General features: G+C 44.7%; 1 protein-coding gene across 8 annotated transcripts in view; it reads left to right on the top strand.

Moving 5' to 3' along the window:
* The first annotated feature begins 1,859 nt into the window (after nt 1-1,859).
* Nucleotides 1,860-21,778, top strand: part of Tmem120b (transmembrane protein 120B) — a 43,521-nt gene continuing 23,602 nt past the window's right edge. For all 8 annotated transcript variants that reach the window (XM_071616562.1, XM_071616566.1, XM_027949186.2 and 5 more), the window contains exons 1-3: nt 1,860-2,027; nt 17,626-17,744; nt 19,476-19,592. In XM_071616562.1, coding sequence (XP_071472663.1) covers nt 1,959-2,027; nt 17,626-17,744; nt 19,476-19,592 — 305 coding nt within the window. In that variant the 5' untranslated portion in view covers nt 1,860-1,958. The remainder of the gene's footprint in view (nt 2,028-17,625; nt 17,745-19,475; nt 19,593-21,778) is intronic.

The following is a 21,778-nucleotide window of genomic DNA, read 5'->3' as shown; positions in this document are numbered from 1 at the left end:
GCTTAGCACATTACTTTGGCTTTGAACTCATGATCCTCCTGTCTCAGCCTCCTGAGCTGCTGGGATTATAAATGTGCGCCATCACACGTGGCTCATATGTACATTTTTTTCTCATTCTTGGAGGCATCTATAAACCCAAAACATTGTGAGTCTTTCTTTTTCCTCCCCCTCCCCTCCCCCTCCCCTCCCCCTCCCCCTCTTCCTCCTCCTCCTTTTTCTTTTTTGATACTAGGATTAAACTCAGAGGGGCCTACCCACTGAGCCACATCCCCAGTCCTTTTTATTTTTTATTTTGAGATAGGGCCTTGCTAAGTTGCAGAGACTGGTCTTGAATTTGCAATCCTCCTGTCCCGGCCTCTCAAATTGCTGGGATTACAGGCTTGCACCACCACACCTGGTAGCATTGTGAGCCTATGGTGGGTGATCTTTAAAGTTCATTCCTTCCATTCATTCAACAAATATTAATTGAGTGTCTACAATGGCTGAAACTGGAGATTCAATGACAACCAAGACAAAAATGAGTTCCCTGAGATCTCATGGAGATTATTCACGCAAACAGGAGATATACAAACAGGAGATACAGATTTGGGAACCAAAACACTTCATATAATGGTTAACTTGCATGAAGGAAATAAAGCAGGCAATATATCAAGTGACTTGGGGGGAAGTGTGAACTTATGGTGGTTCATGGAGGGTCTTTGCTCAGAGGTGATAATTCTAACCTCAGAATGTGACCTTATTTAGAAATGGAGTCTTTGCAGATGTGATTAGCTGAGATGACATACTAGAATAGATAATAGGAGAGGACACACCAAAGGCCATCTTACACAGATCTGAAATTGTAGTGGTGAAGCTACAAGCCAAGGCACACCTAGGATGGAAAGCCACCACCATAAACAAGGAAAGATTCTTCCCAGAGACTCAGAGGAAGCAAGGCCCAGCTGACACCTTGATTTCAGACTTTGAGCCTGAAATACACGTGAGAGAAATACATTTCTATGGTGTAGGCCACCTAGTTTGTGGTACTTAAATCATCCAGTTTGTAGTTACCGCAGCCCTAAGAAACTAATACAGGTTTCAACTGAACTGAGACTCTGGTCATGAGAAAGAGGGAACCATATGAGGATTTAGAGGGAAGAGCATTCCATGCAAGGCCAGGAGGACAAAAAACAATGGCTGGAGAGCAAGATCTGTCATCAAGGTAGGAGATGGGACTGAAAAGCCAGGTTGGGACAGATCTTGTAATTTTGCAGAGGAGGGAATGTAACTGGATTAAATTAGTTAGGAGGATGTTGTGTCAATCAGCGAGTGATAGAAACAGCTGTTAAGAGTCACTCAGTGTCTTAGAGGGCAGGAATCTAGAATGTATAGGTTGCAATAAATAATAATATGAAATGACAGGCTTCCCTGCCCTGTCCCCAACCTTGCTACTTGGTCAATGTCAACTAGCATTCCAGGGCACTGGCCATGGGCCAGGTTAGCAATGTTAAAGGGTACTGGTGGTAGTAGTGAACTTTCATCTCTCCCCAAATCTTTTTAACCCCCACCAGCCACGCTTCCCAAATCACAACCTAAGTAATATTAGCTCTGTAAACGCAAAACTCCTCAGCCAGCCCGTCCGAGAAGGGAGGGATCCTGGAGGCGCCGAGATACTCCCAAGGAGGCAGCGGCAGACGCAGCCAAGCCCAGGAAAACGACTTGGTACCGGGCGGGCACTCTGAGCGCACTACGGAGCTGGGAGGCGTGTGCGCACGCGCGGAGCCCCGCCTCTCAGGCGAGGGGGTGGGGCGGGCGCCGGGGCGGGGACCGTGACGTCAGGTGTGCGCGTGGCTCTGGCTGCGCAGGAACAGCTGGTGCTTCTGAAGGCGGCCGGCTGGCGGGCAGGCGTGAGGTGTTGGTGGTGGCGGGGCAACGCTGCGGGAGCAGCCTCGGCCGCCACCGCCTTGCACCATTGCACCATGTCGGGGCAGCTGGAGTGTTGCGAGCGCGAGTGGCACGAGCTGGAGGGAGAATTTCAGGAACTGCAGGTAGGGCCGGACCACCTAGTCCCGCAACTCTGCTACTTGCAGTGCAGTGTCTTCCCCTTCCCTCCCGCGGAGCCGGGGAGGTGGGGCTACTAGGGACCCGGAGTGCCCCTGGTTAGCCCCTGGGCGCTGATAGTCTGCATGGACCAACCCCCTCCCATCTCCCAGCGTTTCAGTTCTTTACCCTCCTGGGGCGCCCTTTCGAAGACCCCATTCTCCTTCCATCTCACCTTCTCTTTGCTCTGAGCACCTTATTCGCTTTAGAAAGTTGGTCTGTGGCCTCCGAGAGCAAATTCCAGGTTGTGCCCATGTGGATCAAGTCTGAGGAGGCCGGTAGGTGCTAGGGTTCAAAGGGAACAGCTCAGCACCCACTGCCGCAGGGGTCTCTCCTAATGCCACCCACCATATCTGCTTTCAGCAGCTTGATCACTCCTCTCCCTCTGGCAGGGCAGCTCTCTCCTTCTGCAGCTCCATTTTGGGAGATGTGTTTCACCTTGAACCCCTAGACTGTGCTTGAGGATTAGGGATCCCCATTTCCTGTCTTTGGGAACTCTAGTTTGATGCCTGCCTCTCTAGGCTGCTGCAGGTTGTGTTTGTGTTGTGGTTGGCACTTGTCAGTTCTGACAGCTGGGCTGCCTCACTCAGTCATAGAGGCTGCACCCAACCTCACCTTTCTGGCCCAGAGCTGTACTCAGGTGGGGTGAGGGTGGGTGTATGATGCATCCTTAAGAGAAGGACATTGCTGTCAGGAGTCCCATCGGGAGCTTTGTTCCTGATAGAGGCCTCAGCTACCTACTTTGATGACTAAAGATGCCCCAGGAAATCTTGGTGATAGACCAATAAGGACCCAGGGACTATATTTGATGTTCATTCCCCAGCCTCAGGGTTTTTTTCCCCCAGGGGTTATGCTTTGTTTGCATGAAATCACATCACACCCCTATTCCACTCCCCTCCTCTCTTCAGTTGGAGCACTGACATTTTTTCTGTCCATGTAGCTATTGTCTGTAGTTGGGTTACACTGTCCAGAGCAGGTGAGAGGAGGTTGCCAAGGGTGTGATGGGCCTTTCTAAACATGAAACTGTAGGTCCCAATCAGTGGATAGGGGGTGCTGGGAAGCCTGGGCAGGAAATGAGGTGCTGTTTCAGCCATGTGTAGAAGAGAAGGTACCCAGGACTGTCATCCCTTCTTGGCTTCCAGCATATGTGGATTGGTACCTTCTCTTCAGGTCTAGAGCTTGGATTCCTTCTGGTTCTTAGGGGACACTTTTGGTTCCACCTTCATGGAGAAGACTAATTCTGCTTTTTTAGAGATGTATATTGCCCAGTCTGGCCTTGAACTCTTGGGCTCAAGTGACCCTCCCACCTCAGCCTCCTCAGTAGCTGGGACTACAGGTGCATGCCACCATGCCCAGCTCAGCAACAACAACTTCTACTTATTTTTTTGGTACTTGGGATTGAACCCAGGGCACTCGGTGGAGCTACATCCCTGGCTTTTTAAATTTTTATTTTGAGACAGGGTTTTGCTAAGTTGCTGAGGCTGGCCTCTAATTTTCGATCTTCCTGCCTCAGCCTCCAAGGCACTGCTATTACAGGCGTGCACTACCACGCCTGGCTCTCTTAGTCATGTCTTAAGGCTTTGTCCCACTGAACTCTAAGCTCATGTCCAGCCATGGAGTCACAGAGTAAATCTTAAGGTCAGGAGCAGAAAAGAAGAAGAGATGTGCTGTGTGGAGCTTTTGTTGTTGTAACTCCTTTCCTTTGCCCTGCCTCAGACTAGGAGGGGGTGGAGGGGAGGAGGAGGAGCCTTACACTTCAGAGCTATGCAATTATTGCAATTAACAGCAATTAGAAAGCAAGTCTTGGCAGGCAGAGGTTGCAAAGGAGTCCTTTGATTTGTTGTTATGTTCCTTTTGATGTCTTGGATGCTCAGGTGTGTCAGGGACAGAGGCATTGGGAACTGAGTCTGGACTTTATCCCTTGGTGTTCAGCAAGGGTTGTAGTGGAAAGAATGACAGCTGCTCAGTTCTGTAGAGATGGTAGACTGGATCTTACTTTGGGGAAGAGATTACAGCCTGGTTACAGGCTTTGGTGGTCAGCTGTTGGGTCAGAGGCTGGTGACAGATGGCTTCCTGGGGGTCCAGATCATTGACTGGCCAGGCATGGTGGCTCATGCCTGTAATCCCAGTAACTCAGGAGGCTGAGGCAGGAGGATCGTGAGTTCAAGGCCAGCCTCAGCAAATTAGTGAAGCCCTAAGCAACTCAGCGAGACCCTGTCTCAAAATAAAATACAAAAAAGGGCTGGGAATGTGGCTAAGTGATTAAGTGCCCCTGGGTTCAATCTCTAGTACCAAAAAAAAAAAAAAAAAAAAAAAAAAAAACCAAAAAAAAAACCATTGGAGCAAAGCACCATCTACATCTTTAATTCACAGATGAGGAAGCTGAAGCTTGGACATGCTCATTGACTGAGCTGGCCTCACACAGCTATTTAGAGGTAAAATTAGTTTTTCATATGTTGGGAGGCTCCTCTCTGTCTTCTATACTTCTGAGATCTCTGAACTCCTGGTCTGAAAGTCCCTGGAACTGCATGTAATGAGTTGGGTGTGTGTTGTGAATGTATTGGACAGAGACTCTGACCTGAGACAGTGATTGAGGAACAAGGAGGTAACACAGGGAAGGGTGAGGTTGGAGGTTACAACTAAGAAGGTAAACAATTAGAAAGGACTTTTTTTGCACCAGAAAATCCTGGTCGGTCTAAATTTTCCTACATCTGCCTGAGAATCTGGGATTTGGGGGTTTCATGTTTGCTTCTGTCTGATTTTGGTGTCTTTGTGTTTTATCTGTTTCTCTTTTTGAAATGAAGGAAAGAGGAAGCCCAACTCTCAGACTCTGGAGGATTTGAAAGGTCTTTGGAACTCCCCCTCCTTCACAGAAAGCCCCAACAAGGTCTGGGACTTCTAGCGGAATGTTTTCTAGAGAATCAGTTTTCTTCAGGCTTAATTTGCATCTGGCCTTAACTGGATTCTGGGGAAAGTTGTTGCCATGATGATATAGTTTTTGAGCAGTTGGGTTTTGGCCAATCTGGTGAATTGATTATCAGCCTGAGAACCTGGCCTTCTGACCTATGGTGTGACCACAGAAGGTCACTTACCAACTCGTGGCAGGTAATTTAATGAGCAGTTCCTTTCTTATATCCCTGGAAACCTGACCCCGTCCCTCCCAGCTTAGGAAGAAGTAGTCTAAAGTAGCCTTTCCTAAATCCCGACCTCACAGGGTGACAGGGACCTTATGAAGACCTTGACTTTTTACTGTCAGTTGAAGTGGGCATCTCTCTGGCTGCTGTGTATAGGATACACAGGGAAGGGCTGGGGTTATATCAGTGGGAGAGTACTTGCCTAGCATGCATGAGGCCCTAGATTTCATTCCCAGCACTGCCAAAAAAAAAAAAAAAAAAAAAAAAAAAAATACAGGGAGGTGGGCTGAAGGCAGGAAGTTCAGTACTATCTCATTAAAACCTCATAAAACAGATTCTGTTACCCCACAGTTGCACTTTTTACTGTCAGTTGAAGTGGGCATATCTCTGGCTGCTGTGTATAGAATACACAGGGAGGGGCTGGGGATGAATAGGGGAGTATATACCCCCACTTACTACTCCTATTACAGATATCACTAATCGATCCTAGCACATGACTCAGAACCTTTCTTAGTAGAGAATCAATATATTTCATGTGAACTCAACTTGCCAGCCCGGGTAGTGTTTCTATGGTGACAGGTCCTAGATAAGTATAGACAGCATCCGAAAATCTATTCGAAGATGATTTCTTAGAAAGCAAGCTATATAAAAGTAATCTCATGAAAATTTACTACCAGCAAAAAGCACATCAGAAGGCACCACACTTTGGTGGTAGCCATGGCTCTGTTGTAATTTACCAGATTGCTACCTTCTAACACTCTTTGGCCAGAGCCCTGTTTGTAGATGCCATGAGATTCCTGTCTGGCAATTCTTTTTTTTTTTTTAATATTTTTATTAGTTATTGATGGACTTTATTGATTTATTTGTTTTATATGTGGTGCTGAGAATCAAACCCAGTGCCTCACACATGCTAGGTAAGTGCTCTACCACTCTACCACTGATCTACAACCCTAGCCCATGTCTGGCAATTCTTACAAGAAATGTTGACTCCAGAGGTTTGAGTCCCACGTTCTGGATCTCATGACTCAGCCTAGTTGTGTTAAGAAAGTGCTGCCAGATGTTTCACAGCCTTACTGGGACCTGGACTCATTAACCTCATCTTCCCTCTGGGGTGGAGTGTGGGACCTCAAAGGACAGGGGAGGTGGCAGAGCTCCCAACATCCTATGTTGGAAACTTGCTTGTTTGTGTTTCCTACATATGGAGAATGCTAATTAGACATGCAGGAAAGACGCAAGGGACATTGCAACTCACAGAGCTGATGTTAGCACAATTCCTTTTATTTTTTTTCCTAATCCAAATGGAATCCTGTCTACATTTTTATAAATAATATATATACATACAGTTGAAAACTTTGTAGCAGATCTGTACAATAATGTTTATGACTGAACATGCAGAGTAGAGGTATCAATAGAATAAACTGGATATATATATATATATATATAATTTTTTATAGTTGTAGATGAACAGCATGCCTTTATTATTTTATTTATTTATTTTTAATGTGGTGCTGAGAATTGAAACTGCCTCATATGTGCGAGGCAAGCACTCTGCCACTGAGTTACAGCCCCAGCCCTGGACCTAGATATATTAATGTTGAACAAAAAGTTGCAGTTGTAGATAGGTATGTACAATATGCCTTTTATAATAAAGGTAAAAACATCCAAAACAACATTATGAATCAGGAAAGGTGGTGTTGCCTGTAATCCCAGTGATTTGGGAGGTGGAGGCAGGAGGATCCCAAGTTAGAGGCCAACCTCAGCAATGTAGCAAGATCCTGTCTCAAAAAAAGACTGGCAGTGTAACTTAGTGGTAAAGTGTTCCTGGGTTCAATTCCGAATACCCAGCAAAAACAAAAACAAAAAGCCAAAACAAAACAAAAAGTAACTATGTTTTATTTAATGATACATATGTATGTAGTACAAGTGTAAAGACTTCAGGGGAATGATAAAGACCAAATTTAGTGTAGCAAAGCCCTGGCAGGAAGCAAACAATTTTGTCAAAAGCATCTTACTGAAAAGAAAAGGTGATTTTCAGAGGTGTGGGCAGTTTAAGGGGGAGGCTCCTGTAGTTGGCCACAGCAGGGAGTCATTACTTGTCCTGTCCCTAAGAGGAGAGCACTGGGAAGGTGAGTCATCTGAGCTGGCCATTGCTTGTCGCTGGGGAAGAGGAGCTGCAGTCAAAAGCTGTAGTGGTTGAAGGATATACTAGAACAGGAAGGAAGTAGGAGGAACAAATGTTCCAGCTTCTCTCTCCTCTCACCTTCCAGTCCTCTGCTTGAGACTCCCATCGGCTAAAGCCAGCTCAGGGGCAGAGCCAGAGCAATGCTTAGGGAGAAGGGAGCAATGCCTAGGTGTCAGAGAAAGAACCAGTATAGGGTGCAGAAGTGAGGTTGTGGCAGAGCATTTACTTAGCATGCACCATCCCCAGCACTGCCAAAAAAAAAAAAAAAAAAAACCCATTTTTGTGGGTGGAGATAGGAATACTGTCTAGGAATAATATAGGTCCTTTCAACTCCCTTTGCACTACTCTTAAGGGTGAGAAGGTAGGTGTTAATTATGGGATTGTCTGTCTTTTTTGTATGCCTGATAAAATAAGCAGTAGATTAAAAAATTATAAAGAAAAATAGCTCTGTAGGTTCAATGTCAGTCATTTATGAATTAGGACCACAATAGGACATCATTTATGACAGAATCAAGTCGTGCATTAAGATTCTGTTTTTGTTCTTAGAAAACTAAACATGTTAGCATTTGACTCATTGCTGGAAATGTTTTCTTTATAGTTAACCCCTTCACACACAACCCCAGCTCCATCTTTAGGTGTTCTATCAAGTGTTTATTTGTTTGGATTGGTCTTGAACTAGATAGATGGGGGACTGGGGCCTGTTTTGGGCTGCAGAATGGAGTCCTTTCCTCCATAGTTGTCTGTCTGCATTGTTGCCCGGGGCACTCCGGGCTATTTTTAGAGGTAGCAACTTGATGTGGGAGTCAATCACATTTAATAAGCTGGTTTAAGAAGCAAATGCCTCTGTCTGCAGAGAGCTGACTCCCAGTTTGGGGTGAGTGTCTCCTAAGATCCAATCCAAATGCTTCCAAGGTTAGAAATAAAAATAACAGTTCAGCAGTTTTGAATTTTCTTTAATTTTTTTCTTTTAAAATTGGTACATGGGGCATTTTACCACTGAGCTACATCTCTGTTCCTTTTTAATTTTTTTTATTTTGAGACAGGGTCTTGCTAAGTTTCTAAGGCTTGCCTCAAACTTGTGATCTTTCTGTCTCAGCCTCCCATGTCACTTGGATTATAGGCGTGTGCCAGTGCACCAAGTTAGAAATTTACTGTACAAACCAGCAATTCCATTTTTAGGTATCTACCCAAAGAAATGAAAATACATGTCTGCACAAAACTGGTACATGAATGGGCATAGCAGCATTATTCACAATAAGCCAAGAGTAGAAATAAGCCAAATGTCCAACAACCAGTATATCTGCTGATTAGCAATAAAACAATACTGATATAATCTATCATAGAAAAACCTCAAAAATTATGCTAAGTCAGAGAATCCAGATGCAGAAACCACATATTATAATGATTCCAATTATATGATATATCCAGAAAAGTTACATTTATAGAGACAGAAGGGAGATTAGTGGTTGCCAGGGGCTTGGAAGAGGAGGAAATGGGGAATGACTGCTAATAGACATTCTAAATCTTATTGGGTGATGGCATGAATGTTCTAACACTAGATGTTGTGGTAGTTGTAAAAGTTGGTAACTGTATAAAAGTCCCTAAATTATACTCTTCGCATGGGTGAATTTTATGGTGTATAAGTTATCCACCCCTGAAGTTGTTTAAAATAATGCTTTAGAGTCTTAGTTGGTAGAAAAACCTGGTGTTGGGTGTTCAGAGATCTGTATTTTGGGGTGTCTATTTAGTTGCTAGTTTGATGAAGGGATCATTCAAGCAGGCTTCAGGTCCTTGGTTTTGGTGTCTTTAAGTAGGAGTGCCTTGGGCAAGAGGTGGTAATAATGACTCCAGGGTTCTCAGCTTCTCTTCTTAACTAGCATGGTTAAATTTGCCCAGAAGGAAACCTCCCTTCTTTGCCCGCTTTATCTGGATTCTGACACTTGCCTCTGCAGTGAAGACTCTAAACCCAAATTGGCAAAGCACCATGGGACAGAATGGAATATGCTTCTGCAATTGGGAAGTCAAGATGCACTGTCTAAAGATGGAAGCAGATTCAGGGACTCCAGGAAAATCACTAGGCTCAAGCTTCACCTCCCTCTCAGCCTCATTTTCCCAAGTTGGATTCATTCTCAGGCAAGGTCCCCAAATGTTGTCAAGACAGCCCCATTATGAGCTCTCGCCTCTAGCTTGCCACCTTCAAAACTACCAGGAACAGAGCTGCTGCTTCTCAGCAGTTCTCATATAGGCCCTGTACTGACTTTTCTTGGTCCGAATGTCATCCTTGAGTCAGCCAGCTGGGTCAGGAGGCTGATGTTTTGGTTGGCCAGGCCTGGTTCGTGTGCCTTCCTCTGGAGCCTGGGGCAGGGCCAGCCCCACCCTAGCTAGATCTTGTGGACAGAGTATGGGGAGCGATAAGTTTCTAAAGACACTGGGAATGTAAACCAGAGAGGAATAACTGCCTGTTAGCAAAAAACAACAGAAGGCCTCCATCTGGCCTGCCGGCTCCATCCGAGGAGGGAAGGGTGGTTTGGATGAGAGGCAGGCTTGGTTTGCTTTAGTTGGCTCATCTGCTTCTGAGAAAAAAAGCTCACAGAACAGGTCCCACTGAGGGTGTGACGGAGACACTCTTGTGTGCAGAGGGAATATGGGAATAGTTTCATCTGTACTTGCTAGGAATGCCCATGGACAATGTATTAAGAAACAATTAAAAAAGGGTGTTATCAGCTGGGGACCATGGCACATGCCCATATATTCCTAGCGCTCAGGAGGCTGAGGCAGAAGGATTGCAGGTTCAAGGCGAGTCTGGGCAACTCAGGAAGACCTTGTCTCAAAATAAGGAAGGGCTGGGGATGTAGTTTGGAGGTAGAGCACTCGCTCAGCATGTACAAAGCCCTAGGTTCAATCCCGGGCACTGAAAAAAAGAAAAAAAGGAAAAATCTAAAATAAACTGATGCAGCCATTGTGGAAAACGGGATTGTGATTGCTCAAAAAATTAAGTGTAGCATTACCATATGATCCAGGAGTCCCACTGCTGAGTATATACCTAAAAGAATTGAAGGCAGGATCTTGAAAAAAATTGTACATCCACTCAGCGGCATTATTCACAACAGCCAAAAAAGTGGAAGCAGCCCAGGTGTCCATCAGTGTGATGCACCTTTACAAGGGGACATGGTTCAGCCTTAAGAAGAAAGGAAATTCTGATACATGCTGCAGCATGATGCACCTTGAACACATTATGCCAAGTGTAAATGAACCAGTCACAAAGGAAAAATGCTGCATGCGTCCACTCACATTGTGCCTGGAGGAGGCAGATTTGTAGAGACAGAACATAGAATGTTGGTTGATGGGGGCTGGAGAAGGGGCAGTGGAATTATTGTTTGGTGGGCTCATTGTTTCATTTTCACGGGAAGACAAGTTCTGGATGGTTGCACAACAGTGTGAATGTACTCAGTGCTACTGTATTGTATACTTAACAGTGGTCAAGATGATTAGTTCTGGGCTGGGGATGTGGCTCAAGCGGTAGCGCGCTCACCTGGCATGCGTGCGGCCCGGGTTCGATCCTCAGCACCACATACAAACAAAGATGTTGTGTCCGCCAAATACTAAAAAATAAATATTAAAATTTTCTCTCTCTCTCACTCTTTCTTTAAAAAAAAAAAAGATGATCAGTTCTATGTTATGTGTGTTTTACACAATTAAAAAAATGAGAGGGCTAGACGTGGTGTATGCCTGTAATCCTAGCAACTCAGGAGGCTCAGGCAGGAAGATGGCAAATTGAGGCCAGCCTCAGCAATTCAGAAAGGCTTTAAACAACTTATTGAGACCTTGCCTCAAAAAAAAAAAAGAGTTGGGTATGTGGCTCATTGGTTGAGTGCCTCTGGGTTCAGTCTCTAGTACCAAATAAATAAATAAATAAATAAATAAAATAAAGACAACTCTCTGGAAAAAAGTAAGGTTACAAAACATTAATCAATAACTTTTTCTATTGCTTGCAAAACTAGCACAAGGGTGGAAACTACAAAGACTCAGTATAGGTAAGGAGTACTTTAGGGACAGAGTATTTCACATAAAGTTCTTTGTTTCTGACTCTCCCACCCAGTTTGCTATTTTTATGGCTAATAGATTCTGAGCCTTGGAGCCAAGACTTGGAGTGACCAAGTATGTGGCCCACGTGTGTGGTCTCCAGGATGGCATCTCCCTAGGAAGTAACTCTGGCCTTTGGCAGAGTGAGACAACTGCAGGGGAGTAGGAATGACCCCATATGCCAGAGGACAAAACTATGGGAAGGCCTGTGGACTTTCTGTCCCTATCCAGTCTAATGCTTTGGGGATGAGCTGAAAATATCAGTAGTGGAACATTAGAAAAATGGGAAAAATTAAATGTCGATAGTGTCAAGTGTTTGTGAGGTGTGTACAACTGTCACATGCTGTGATGGGAGTAGACATTGCTATAGCCAGCTACAGGGCTGTTAGATCTGTTAAAGCTAAAACAAGCCTGTTCTCTCTGGCCCAAGAACTCTATTTCTTTTCCCCAGAGATTATCTTCCCCAGAGAGATACTTGCTCGTACGCCTAGAGAAGCTATGCAAGGATGTTATTCAATGCTGTGCTGATGGTTATAATCAAGAGCCCAGGAACAACAACAACATCCAACAGCAGGGGAATGACTAAATCAGCTATAGTGTACCCATATCTCGAAATACTTCATAACACTAATAAGAGTGAAGTATGTGCTTTAGGGTGTAAGCTATTCTGTTGTAAAGGAGATTCCCAAAATGAAACCACTTTAAGGAGGTAGTGTATTTGTTTCTTTCTTATTGACAACATAGAGGAAGGTGAGGTACAGGTGAGTGAGGTTTCAGTTGTCTGTTGCTGTGTAAAACAATAACTGTATCAAACTCTTTGATTTTTGTGGGTCAGGGATTTAGACAGGGCACAGTAGGGGTGCTTAGCATGCTCTGTATAAATACCTGGGGTCTTAGCTGGGAAGACTTGAAAGTCTGGGAAAAACTCACCTGGTTGGGACTGGAATCCTCTGGAGGTTTCTTTACGCTCACATCTGGCACCTGGACCTCCATGACAGGAAGATTTGTCTTAGTATCATTGATTGGAGTGTCCACATGTGACTTCTCTATATTGTTATGGTTCCCACATGGCATGATGGCCTCAGGGTAGCTGGACTCTGCTCCAAGAGTGAATGTTCCTGTGAATAAAGTAGAAGCGATGTGACTGCTTGTGACTCTGAGAAGTCAAATGGTGTTTCTTTTCCCACATTCTACTGGTCAGATTGGTCACAGTCTATCTAGATTTGAGGGGTGGGAACAAAGACTTCTGTATGTGAGGAATGCTAAAGAATGGGTGGCCATGCTTTAAAACCATCATAGGTGGGAAGCTTTGTCACATGATGCCACTCTAGAACCCAGGATGGTTTGGTTGGAGAGGGCACAGTGTCCTCTGCCATTTTCATCATGTAGCTTTCATCTCTGGTTTCAAGATAAATTGACCCGTTGTTGCTGCATCACAGCCAGAGAACCAGAGTAGAAGGCAAGAAGTTCCATATAGAAAGTAGTCATTGGTGGAGTTTATACTTTGCATGTACAAGTCCTTGGGTTCAGTCCTCAGCACCATGAAAACAAAACAAAAGGAAAACCTTGAACATATTGCTCCTGCTTACATCTAACTCTTAGTTGTGCTGCTATACCTAGCTGCAAAGGAGGCTGGGAAATGTAGTCCCTAGCTGGATAGCCATGTGCCCAGCTACAGCTTGATGGAATACTGTTACTAAAAGGAAACAAAAGAGACCAAGTATTGGGGACAATAATTTTTTTGCAACAGTATGTATTTTTTAATGTATGAGTGTGTGTGTGTGTGTGTATGTGTGTATTTTTTTTCATGCATATAGAAACAGATCTATATAGAATATAGAATACAGGGAGTAGGGAGGTAAATCAAAGGGTACATTGTTTCAGTTGTACAAGATGAATAAGACCTGAGGCTTATTCATCTCACTGCATAGTATAGTGCCTACAGTTAACTATACTGTGTTATATACATACACATTTTCCAAGAGGATAGATCTTTTGTTATGTGCTCATATTACATAGAAGTGGTAATAAAGGGGCTGGGGTTGTGGCTTAGTGGTGGAGCGCTCACCTCGCACATGCCAGGCCCTGGGTTCGATCCTCAGCACTACATATAAATTGATAAACTAAAGGTATTATGTCCAACTACAACTTAAAAAAAAAATATTAAAAAAAAAACCTAGAAATACATGGACCATAGCTTGGCAGAGTACATAGAAGAAGGGCTAGCCAAGTGCGGCAGTGGACACCTGTTTTCTAGCTACTCAGAAGGCTACTCAGTAGGAGGATGGAAAGTTTGAGGCCAGCCTTGGCTACATAGTGAGATCTTGCAGAAAGAAAGAAAGAAAGAGAGAGAGAGAGAAAGAGAAAGAGATATGTTGGGGAGAGGGGGAGAGGAAGGAGGGAGAAAGAAGATCTAGAAGAATTTGATAACAATGGTTATTTCTGGAAAAGAAGGATATTCAAAGAAGAACTTGCAGTTTTCTTGCCTCAGCTTCTTGAGTTGTTGGGATTATGTGTTCATTTTTTTCCACATGAAGCAATTTTTTTTTTGTATTTTTTAATGAGCTCATGGAAGTGATGACAAGTCCTGGTTTTGTTCACAGCCTTGAAGGGAGTGTCTCTGTCCTGTCCCTCTAAAGCAAACACAGCTGGGCAGATGAGCATTTGGAGTTGATTACCAAGTCTTCCTGCTTTCTTGAAGCCAGAGAGGTTCTATGACATAGCGTTTTAATTTTTAACAAGGATAATGTCTTCATGTTTTACTTGTGAAATTAAATATTAATTCACGTTGAGGAGGGCCTGGTGAGCATTTGGCTGCTGATTGTGTGGCCTTCACCTTATCTCTCCATGGTGGAACCCAACACCAGAGTGCTGGGAGGCAATGTGGCCCTTTATCTCCCTGGAGCTGCTCATCTGAAGGTCCCACCTTGTGGAAGGTTTCTCTCTGTTCCAGTGATCCCTCTCCTGTTCTGGTGGGTTTCCTTTGTTACTAGCAGATGTTCCTTGCACTTGAGGGCTGTGTTTCACTGAAGAATTCAGAAGTGATTCACACATAATCTTTCTCCACACAGATAACTTATTTTATTTATGTATTTTTGGTGCAGGGAACTTGAACCCAGAGCTGGCACTTGTGAGGCAAGTGCTCTGCCACTGAGCCTCAGCCCTGAGATAACTTGCTAATTACAAATAGAGTTGGTCACTGTGAGGCTGGGGTATGTCTCAGTGGTACAGTGCTTGCCTAGCATGCATAAGTCTTGGGCAGCCCCGAAAAAAAATAAAGAAAGAAAGAAAGTTGGTCAGTGTACAGTGAATACTCTGGTAGATGGACACCTTCACCGTGTAATCACAGTCAACATCACAGGCACCATGTCCCTTCTGACGGAGGCTCTGGGGACACAGCATCATGGGAGTGGCATTCCAGCCCCAGTGTATAAGCATAATCTAATCAAGAGGAAACATCAGGCAAACCTGGGCTGAGGGTTGTTCTCCAAAGCTCCTGGACTGAACTCTCTAGACACATCAATTCCTGAGGCCTGGGGCTGTGGCTCAGAGGTAGAGTGCTCGCCTAGCATGTGTGAGGCACTAAGTTCCATCATTAGCACCACGTAAAATAAACTAAAGGTATTGTGTCCACCTATAACTAAAAAAATAAATATTTAAAACAAACAACCCCATCAATTCCTGAAAGACAAGATTGAGGCACCATCGCAGGTAAAAGAAGCTGGAGACACTAGCAGTAATAATGAAAGGCACCAGACTGAGTTGGATCCAGGCTCTGGAGGGAAGTGCCATGAAAGAAAGCGATACCAGAATGTGAATTGGCATGGTCTTTGAGGTCACAGCATTGCACTGTATCAAGGTTGAATTTTCTGTATTTGATCATTGTATTCTGGACATATAAGATAATATCGTTGTTTCTAGAGACACATTGAAGTATTTAGAAGTAGAAATTGTGTTGTCTATAACTAAATCCCAAATATCTAAGATAACATGGGAGTGGGCAAAATTTTTGGTAAAAGACCAAAAGAAGAGTTTAGGCTTTGGGGGACATATGGTCTTTGTCATAGCCACTCACTCTGCTGTTTTAGTGCCAAAGCATCCATGACCATATGTAAATGAATGGGCGTGGTTGTGTGCCAGTAAAACTGGACATATGGATACTGCAATTCCAACTGCATATAATTTTCATGTGTCACAAGATATTCTTTTGATTTTTCTTTTTCAACCCTACACAACCCATTTCCTTACTGCCCATACAAAATTAGAGAGCCAAATTTGGCCCATGGGCTGTAGTTTACGGATGCCTGATATAGAAAGAGGACACACAGAGGTGATAAGCAAATGCAATGTAATGAAAATGAAAATAGTGGGTAAATGTGGGTCAAGAATATAGAGAAGTTTTTTTTATTCTTACGATTCTGCAAGTTTAAAATTATTTAAAATTTAAAACAAAAACAAGATTTCCTTCTTTGGGAGGCCCAGAGAGAGAGAGAGAGAGAGAGAGAGAGAGAGAGAGGGGCAGGCTACTGATTCTTCTGTCTTCCAGGTGGGTGGCCAGGGTGAATCACTCATCACTGGATTTCACTCCTAATTATCTGTCCACTTGACCGACTTCACTGCTTCCTCATTTTCTGGTTGAACCTTGTATCTAGAGACCCTGCCTGGTAGGTGTGGGAGTTTAGGCTCTGTCCCCATTAGCCAACCATCCCCACCTCTGCCTTTGTTAAAAATGTTTCCTCAACAGCCAAAAAAACAGCCTTTTAAATTGTGTCCATTGGCTTATTGATTTTAATTTCATGTTCCACATTTCCTATTAGTTTCTTTCCTCAAAGCAGCAATTCAAGAAATTACTGTGTTACATTCTCCCAGCATTGGGATGAAGTCTCTGTGGCTCTGAATGGTTATTTCCAAGAATGAGATAGCAAGTTTATTGAATTAATGTGTCTGGGGGAGGGAGGGTGGCTTTAAGGGAGGAGGTATGTTCTTTTTCTAGTTGACTCAGCACTCTCTCCCCATTGCCAGGATCAGAAACTGAAGTCAAAGTGAGTAGTAAGTGAAGGGGAATTTATCAATTCATAGACCCCAGGGTATTGGATAACATGTCTTTGAGACTTGCCTAGACCCAAGAGCCAAAATTAATTTTCTGTCTCTATAACAAAATATCTAGTTTGGGTGCTTTATAAGGGAAAGAAGTTTATTTTGGCTTATGATTTTGGAGGCTGAAAAGTCCAAGCTTAAGTGGTTACATCTTGCAAGGGCCTCTTGCTGTCTCATAACATGGAAAATGGCATCAAATGGTGGAGGCATGTGTGACGGTGGCCAGTGGGTACCTGTGGAAGAGCACATGTTTAAGTGAGAGTCAGGGGAAGGTCCAACCTTGCTTATAACAATCTGCCCTCATGAGTACTAACCCAACCCATTGAGACATTACTTACTCCTGCACAATAAGCTATCCCTTTCAAGGGTAGTATTCCCATGACCTAATTACCTCCTACTTGGTCCACCCTCTTAAAAGTCCTACCACCTCTCAGCACCATTACATTGGTGACCAAGCTTCCAGCACATAAACCTCTGGGAGACAAATCATATCCAAACCATAGCAGATGCTATGAGAATTCCATCTCTTACCATCTCTCAGTTCTGTTTTCTGTGTGACTTCATTTTTAGAAAGGCTCTCCCCTCTCAGAGTCCATGTGTAACTTCTACCAGATTAGCAAACCTAGGGGGAAAAGAACATCTCTAAGCCAGTCCTGCTAGCCAAAGTCCCAGGGTCGGCTCTCACTGGGTCAGCAGGAGCCATGTGTTCAACTCTGAACCCAGCAGTTGTTAGGGAACTGGAGGATACTGGTTGGCCAGGCCAGGGTCGCATGACCACCCTTAGAGTGGGACCTCAAGTTTTACCAAAGCATCTGGACAATGAATTGATTAGACGTAGCCCCTCAGTGGCATATTTAATTGATGTTAGCATCAGAACGAATAGAACCTGGGCAGAAAAAAGCAGCAGTTACTTATGACACAGGCACTGTGTCATGCTGCTTTTTGACAGCCTGTGACCTCTGTAGCCATGTCTCCTGACCACAAGCAAACTATAAAAAACGGCCTGTTAATGTTCCCCCACAAAACTACCCTGGCCACTCCATCCTTCAGGAGACCCACAGGATCTACAGGCAGAAGCTGGAGGAGCTGACAGCACTGCAGGCCTTGTGTAGCAGTTCCATCCACAAGCAGAAGAGGCGGCTCAAGGACTTGAAGCACACGCTCCAGAGGTAGGTGGGGCTGCAACTTAGTGGTTTCCTCATTGTTTAATGACAGAATACCATCTCAAAACTGGCTTAAACAGAGAATGGAAGTTCTAATGGGAAAAAAAGCAGGAGTACCTTCAGACATTGCTGGATCCAGGGATCAAAGGGTATTTGTTGGAATCTGTGTTTTTCTCTAAATTCTGTCATCCTCCAGATTTGCTTTGCACTCAGGCTGACTGTCCCCTCCTGGTCACTGAGATGGCCACTTACAGTAACAAGTTTAGATCCTCTAGCCTTCTTTCCTACTGCATTGTTTCCACCCTCCAACAGAATGAAAACTTGTCTCCCCTAGAGCTTTAGCAGAAATCCTGGGATTGATCCTCATGGGCTAGGCTTGGTCATGTGCCCATCTTTGAACCAGTCCCTGAGACTGCTTGAGTAAGACTGTGTCATATGCTCAGTCTATGGTGAGTGGGAAAGCCCTGCTTGATCTAAATGGAGGGGGGAAAAGAATGAGAGGAGGTTTCTCAGATGAAAGCTGGGATGCAGTTGAAAGAAGTCTTGCTGGCCAGGTTTACAGCAGGTATTCTCACAGATGTGGGGTGCTGTCCCCACCAGGGTCTCTGGTTTTGGAGGTACTAGGTTGGAGTCCCAGGTTGCGGTCCCAAGAGTACCTGAGTTCAGTTCTTGAGCCCAGATCATGTTCACTTCTCAGTCCTCATGTCTTCATGGTTTGGGAAGCTCATCTCTTGTAGGTAAGGCAGCCAATGGATGCCTTCATCCCCCAAGGCAGGCAGGGAAATTGAGGCTTTAAGTGACGTGACCAGGTCACTTATGTGGGCCTCTCTTTTCGTGCCTCCTGATCAATTCTCCCTTCCTTTGCGGGCAGTTGTTGGAGAAGGTGTTGATCAGATCCCTTGCCTTGGCTGCACATTTTGGAATCAGGGGCTCATAAGGGGTTGAGGAGTAAGGGGTCATGGATCATCATGTAGACACATCGTTAGGCAAAGCACAGCTTTCTGATGGCAGCCTCCAGAGTCCCATCTATTTTCAGCCCAGAGTTTTTCAGCCTCAACACCATTGATTATTCTGTGCTATGAAGGACTGTTCTGGGTGTTGTAGGAGGTTTAGCAGCATCCAGCCTCTACCCACTGGGTACCAGTGGGGCTCCTCACCCATGTTGTGACAACCAGAATGTCTCCAGACATTGCCCAGTGTCCCTAGTTGTGAAGCACCAGGTTGCAAGGTTGACCTGTGAGTTAGGGCCCTAGACCAAGGACCCCTCCCACCATCCTAAGGGTGCCATGTCTCCAGACTTTGTTTTTCTAGTTTTAAGAGTTACATCTCTCCAGATGGTGACAGTCAGACTGTGATCACCTGCTTATACTTCTACACATTTTCCTGTAGAATAGTGAGGAAAAAAAAAGTTTTGCCAGCTGATTATTGAGATCCTACTGTGTGCCAAGTATCATTCTGGGCTTTATACTGTGTTTACTGAATCATTCTCAAAGGCTATTGTTTATAAGGAAGGGCCTGCTTCTATCCCTACTTTTCCAGTATGGAAAATAAGGCAAAGAAATTCAAGGACTTTTCCAAGGTCACAAGGCTACTGGGAGCCAGTGTCAAGCCCAGAGGGTACAGATGGAGAACTGAGGTTGCGAGAGGCCCTGCTTGGGGTGGACATGTGGAGAGGTCCCTGCTCTTCCTCCATCTCTGAGTAATGCCCTATCTCTATGCCCACACCTCCCATTGCAGGTACAAGCGCCATGCCAGCCAGGAGGAGGCAGAGCTGGTCCAGCAGATGAGTGCCCACATTAAGGAGCGGCAGAATGTCTTCTTTGACATGGAGGCCTACCTGCCCAAGAAGAATGGGTAGGAGCGGGACCCATCCCAGACCTGTTGTGGGACTCTCACCTCCCTTCAGGGGCCTGAGGTTGAGAGGAAATGGGGAAGCGAGAAAGGAAGGAGAAGGACGCTTCCCTACATGTCTTCTGAGTCCAGAAGAGGCCATCAGCCCCTGCCAGATGGTAGTAATGTTCCTGGGAGGACTCTTACAAGGAACTAGTACCTGCTGCATGTGTGTGCCACCTGGGGTCAAGTGGGTTGGTGTTCTATACCAAGAGAACCAGTGTGTATTGTATGCCTGTTGCACGCCCAGCATTGCACTGGAAGCTCCTATGGTATCAGTCATTTTATTCTCAATAACCTGGTGCATCAGATCATGGTATCTCCATTTTTACAGGATTCAGAAACATTATGGAATATCTGGCCAAGGGGGCTCAGCCTAGGTTCAGCCAGCCCAGGATGTGAATGTGAGACATCCTGACCTTGACCCTGTCTCCTGGTTCCCTAGTGCTGAGTCAGAGCCTCCACCCTTTAGGCCCACAGTGGGATGGAAGGCAGCTCACTAGCCCTATTACATTTTGAACCATTCTCCTAGTGTCTCCTTTTTTGTTCTATGTGGATTAAAAACTTCCGTGAGTTAGGTGGCAGTCATTTTCTACAGGATGAAAGAGCAGCCCAGCATTCTTGACCTTTTTTTTTTTTCCCCCCTCTGTACTGGGGATGGGACCTAGGGCCCCACACATGCTAGGCAGGTGCTCTACTAAGCTATGCCTCCAGACCTTTGATTTTTTTTTTTTTTTTGCAGTGCTGGGATTTGAACTTAGGGCCTCACATATGCTGAGCAAGTACTTTACCACTGAGCCACATTCCTGGTCCCCAATTTTTTTTTTGCTTTTCACACAGGGTCTTGTTATGTTACCCAGGCTAGCCTTGGACTTATGATCCCTGTGTCTCAGTCTCCCAAGTAGCAGGGATTACAGGAATGCACCATTGCTCCTGACTTCATGATCCTCTTTGCAGTGTTGCTCAAACTTCTGTCCTTGGCTTCTCTCTCCTCAGTTCTTTGTGCATTTGACACCAGTTAGAAATTTTAATGCTACAAATGATAGAAAGCCCAACTCAAAGTTGCCCCTAAGAACAAGTGGAGGATTTATTGGCTCCTGTAACTGAAAAGTCCAGATATAACTTCAGATATTGCAAGATCCTGCTGCTCAAATGATACTCTTAGGACTTGTCTCTTATTTAGCTTTTTTTTAAAACTTTCTTTTCTAATGTGTATATTTCATTATAGGCAGACTTTCTTTATAAACTGGTCCCCAGCAGCCCTGGGTTTATATCCTACCTCTTAAGTAGTTCTAGTAGAGACACTCTGTTTCTCAGTGCTTCTGGGAAAGAATCTCATTGGCCAAAATTGTAACACATGACCATTCTTAACCAATCATGAGGATGTATTGCTTTAACTAGCTGAGCCAAGGTCATGTACTTTCCCCTTGGGTCTAAGTGGGGTAGTGATTCTCTTGCTTTGCCCTTTAAGAAAATAGGGATTAAATGCTGGGCAGGAGAGAATGTCCTCATTATACTTTCGCTCCCATTATAGCCAGTTGGAAATGTCTTGAAAATCAACTCATAGCTAGGAAGATGGCTTTTCTGTTTTTTTTTTTTTTTTTTTTTTCCTCCTCTCAAGCTTACTATTCAAAGCCTAATTCAAATGTCACCACCTCAGTGAAGCCTTTCCAAACCACTGTCCTTGTGTGGGATTTGTCCATCCTCCCTTGAGGTCCTGTTTGTGCTTTTGTTAGTGTATTAGAGAACAGGCTTTTTTGATGGAGGCCCAACCATAGGATGGCTCCACGAGAGAGAGCCTTTCCTCTCACATGTGCCACCCAGGGATGAATGGGTCAGAGCACTGGGCTGAGAGGTCATCTGAGGACTCAGCATCCTTTAACAGACGGCTTCTCCCTCATGGGGGGTTGTCCTGACATGCATGTACAAATCTGGCTCCCCCTGCCACCCTCCGCTCCAGTTAACTGGAAGGGGAAGGAGAGCAAGAAAGCAAGAAAATCCCCTTTTACAGAAAATGTTTGCCATTTCCTATGGAAGGTGAACACATACCTACATTATGACCCAGAAATTCTCTTCCTGGTCACATACCCAGGGAAAATGGGTGTTTATATCCTCCAGAAGACTGTATATGAACACTCTTAACAAATTAG

Source organism: Marmota flaviventris, chromosome 1 (assembly GCF_047511675.1).
Source record: "Marmota flaviventris isolate mMarFla1 chromosome 1, mMarFla1.hap1, whole genome shotgun sequence".
Lineage (NCBI taxonomy): Eukaryota > Metazoa > Chordata > Mammalia > Rodentia > Sciuridae > Marmota > Marmota flaviventris.
Note: the sequence above shows the minus strand (reverse complement) of the source record. Positions and strands in the feature narration are given on the sequence as shown.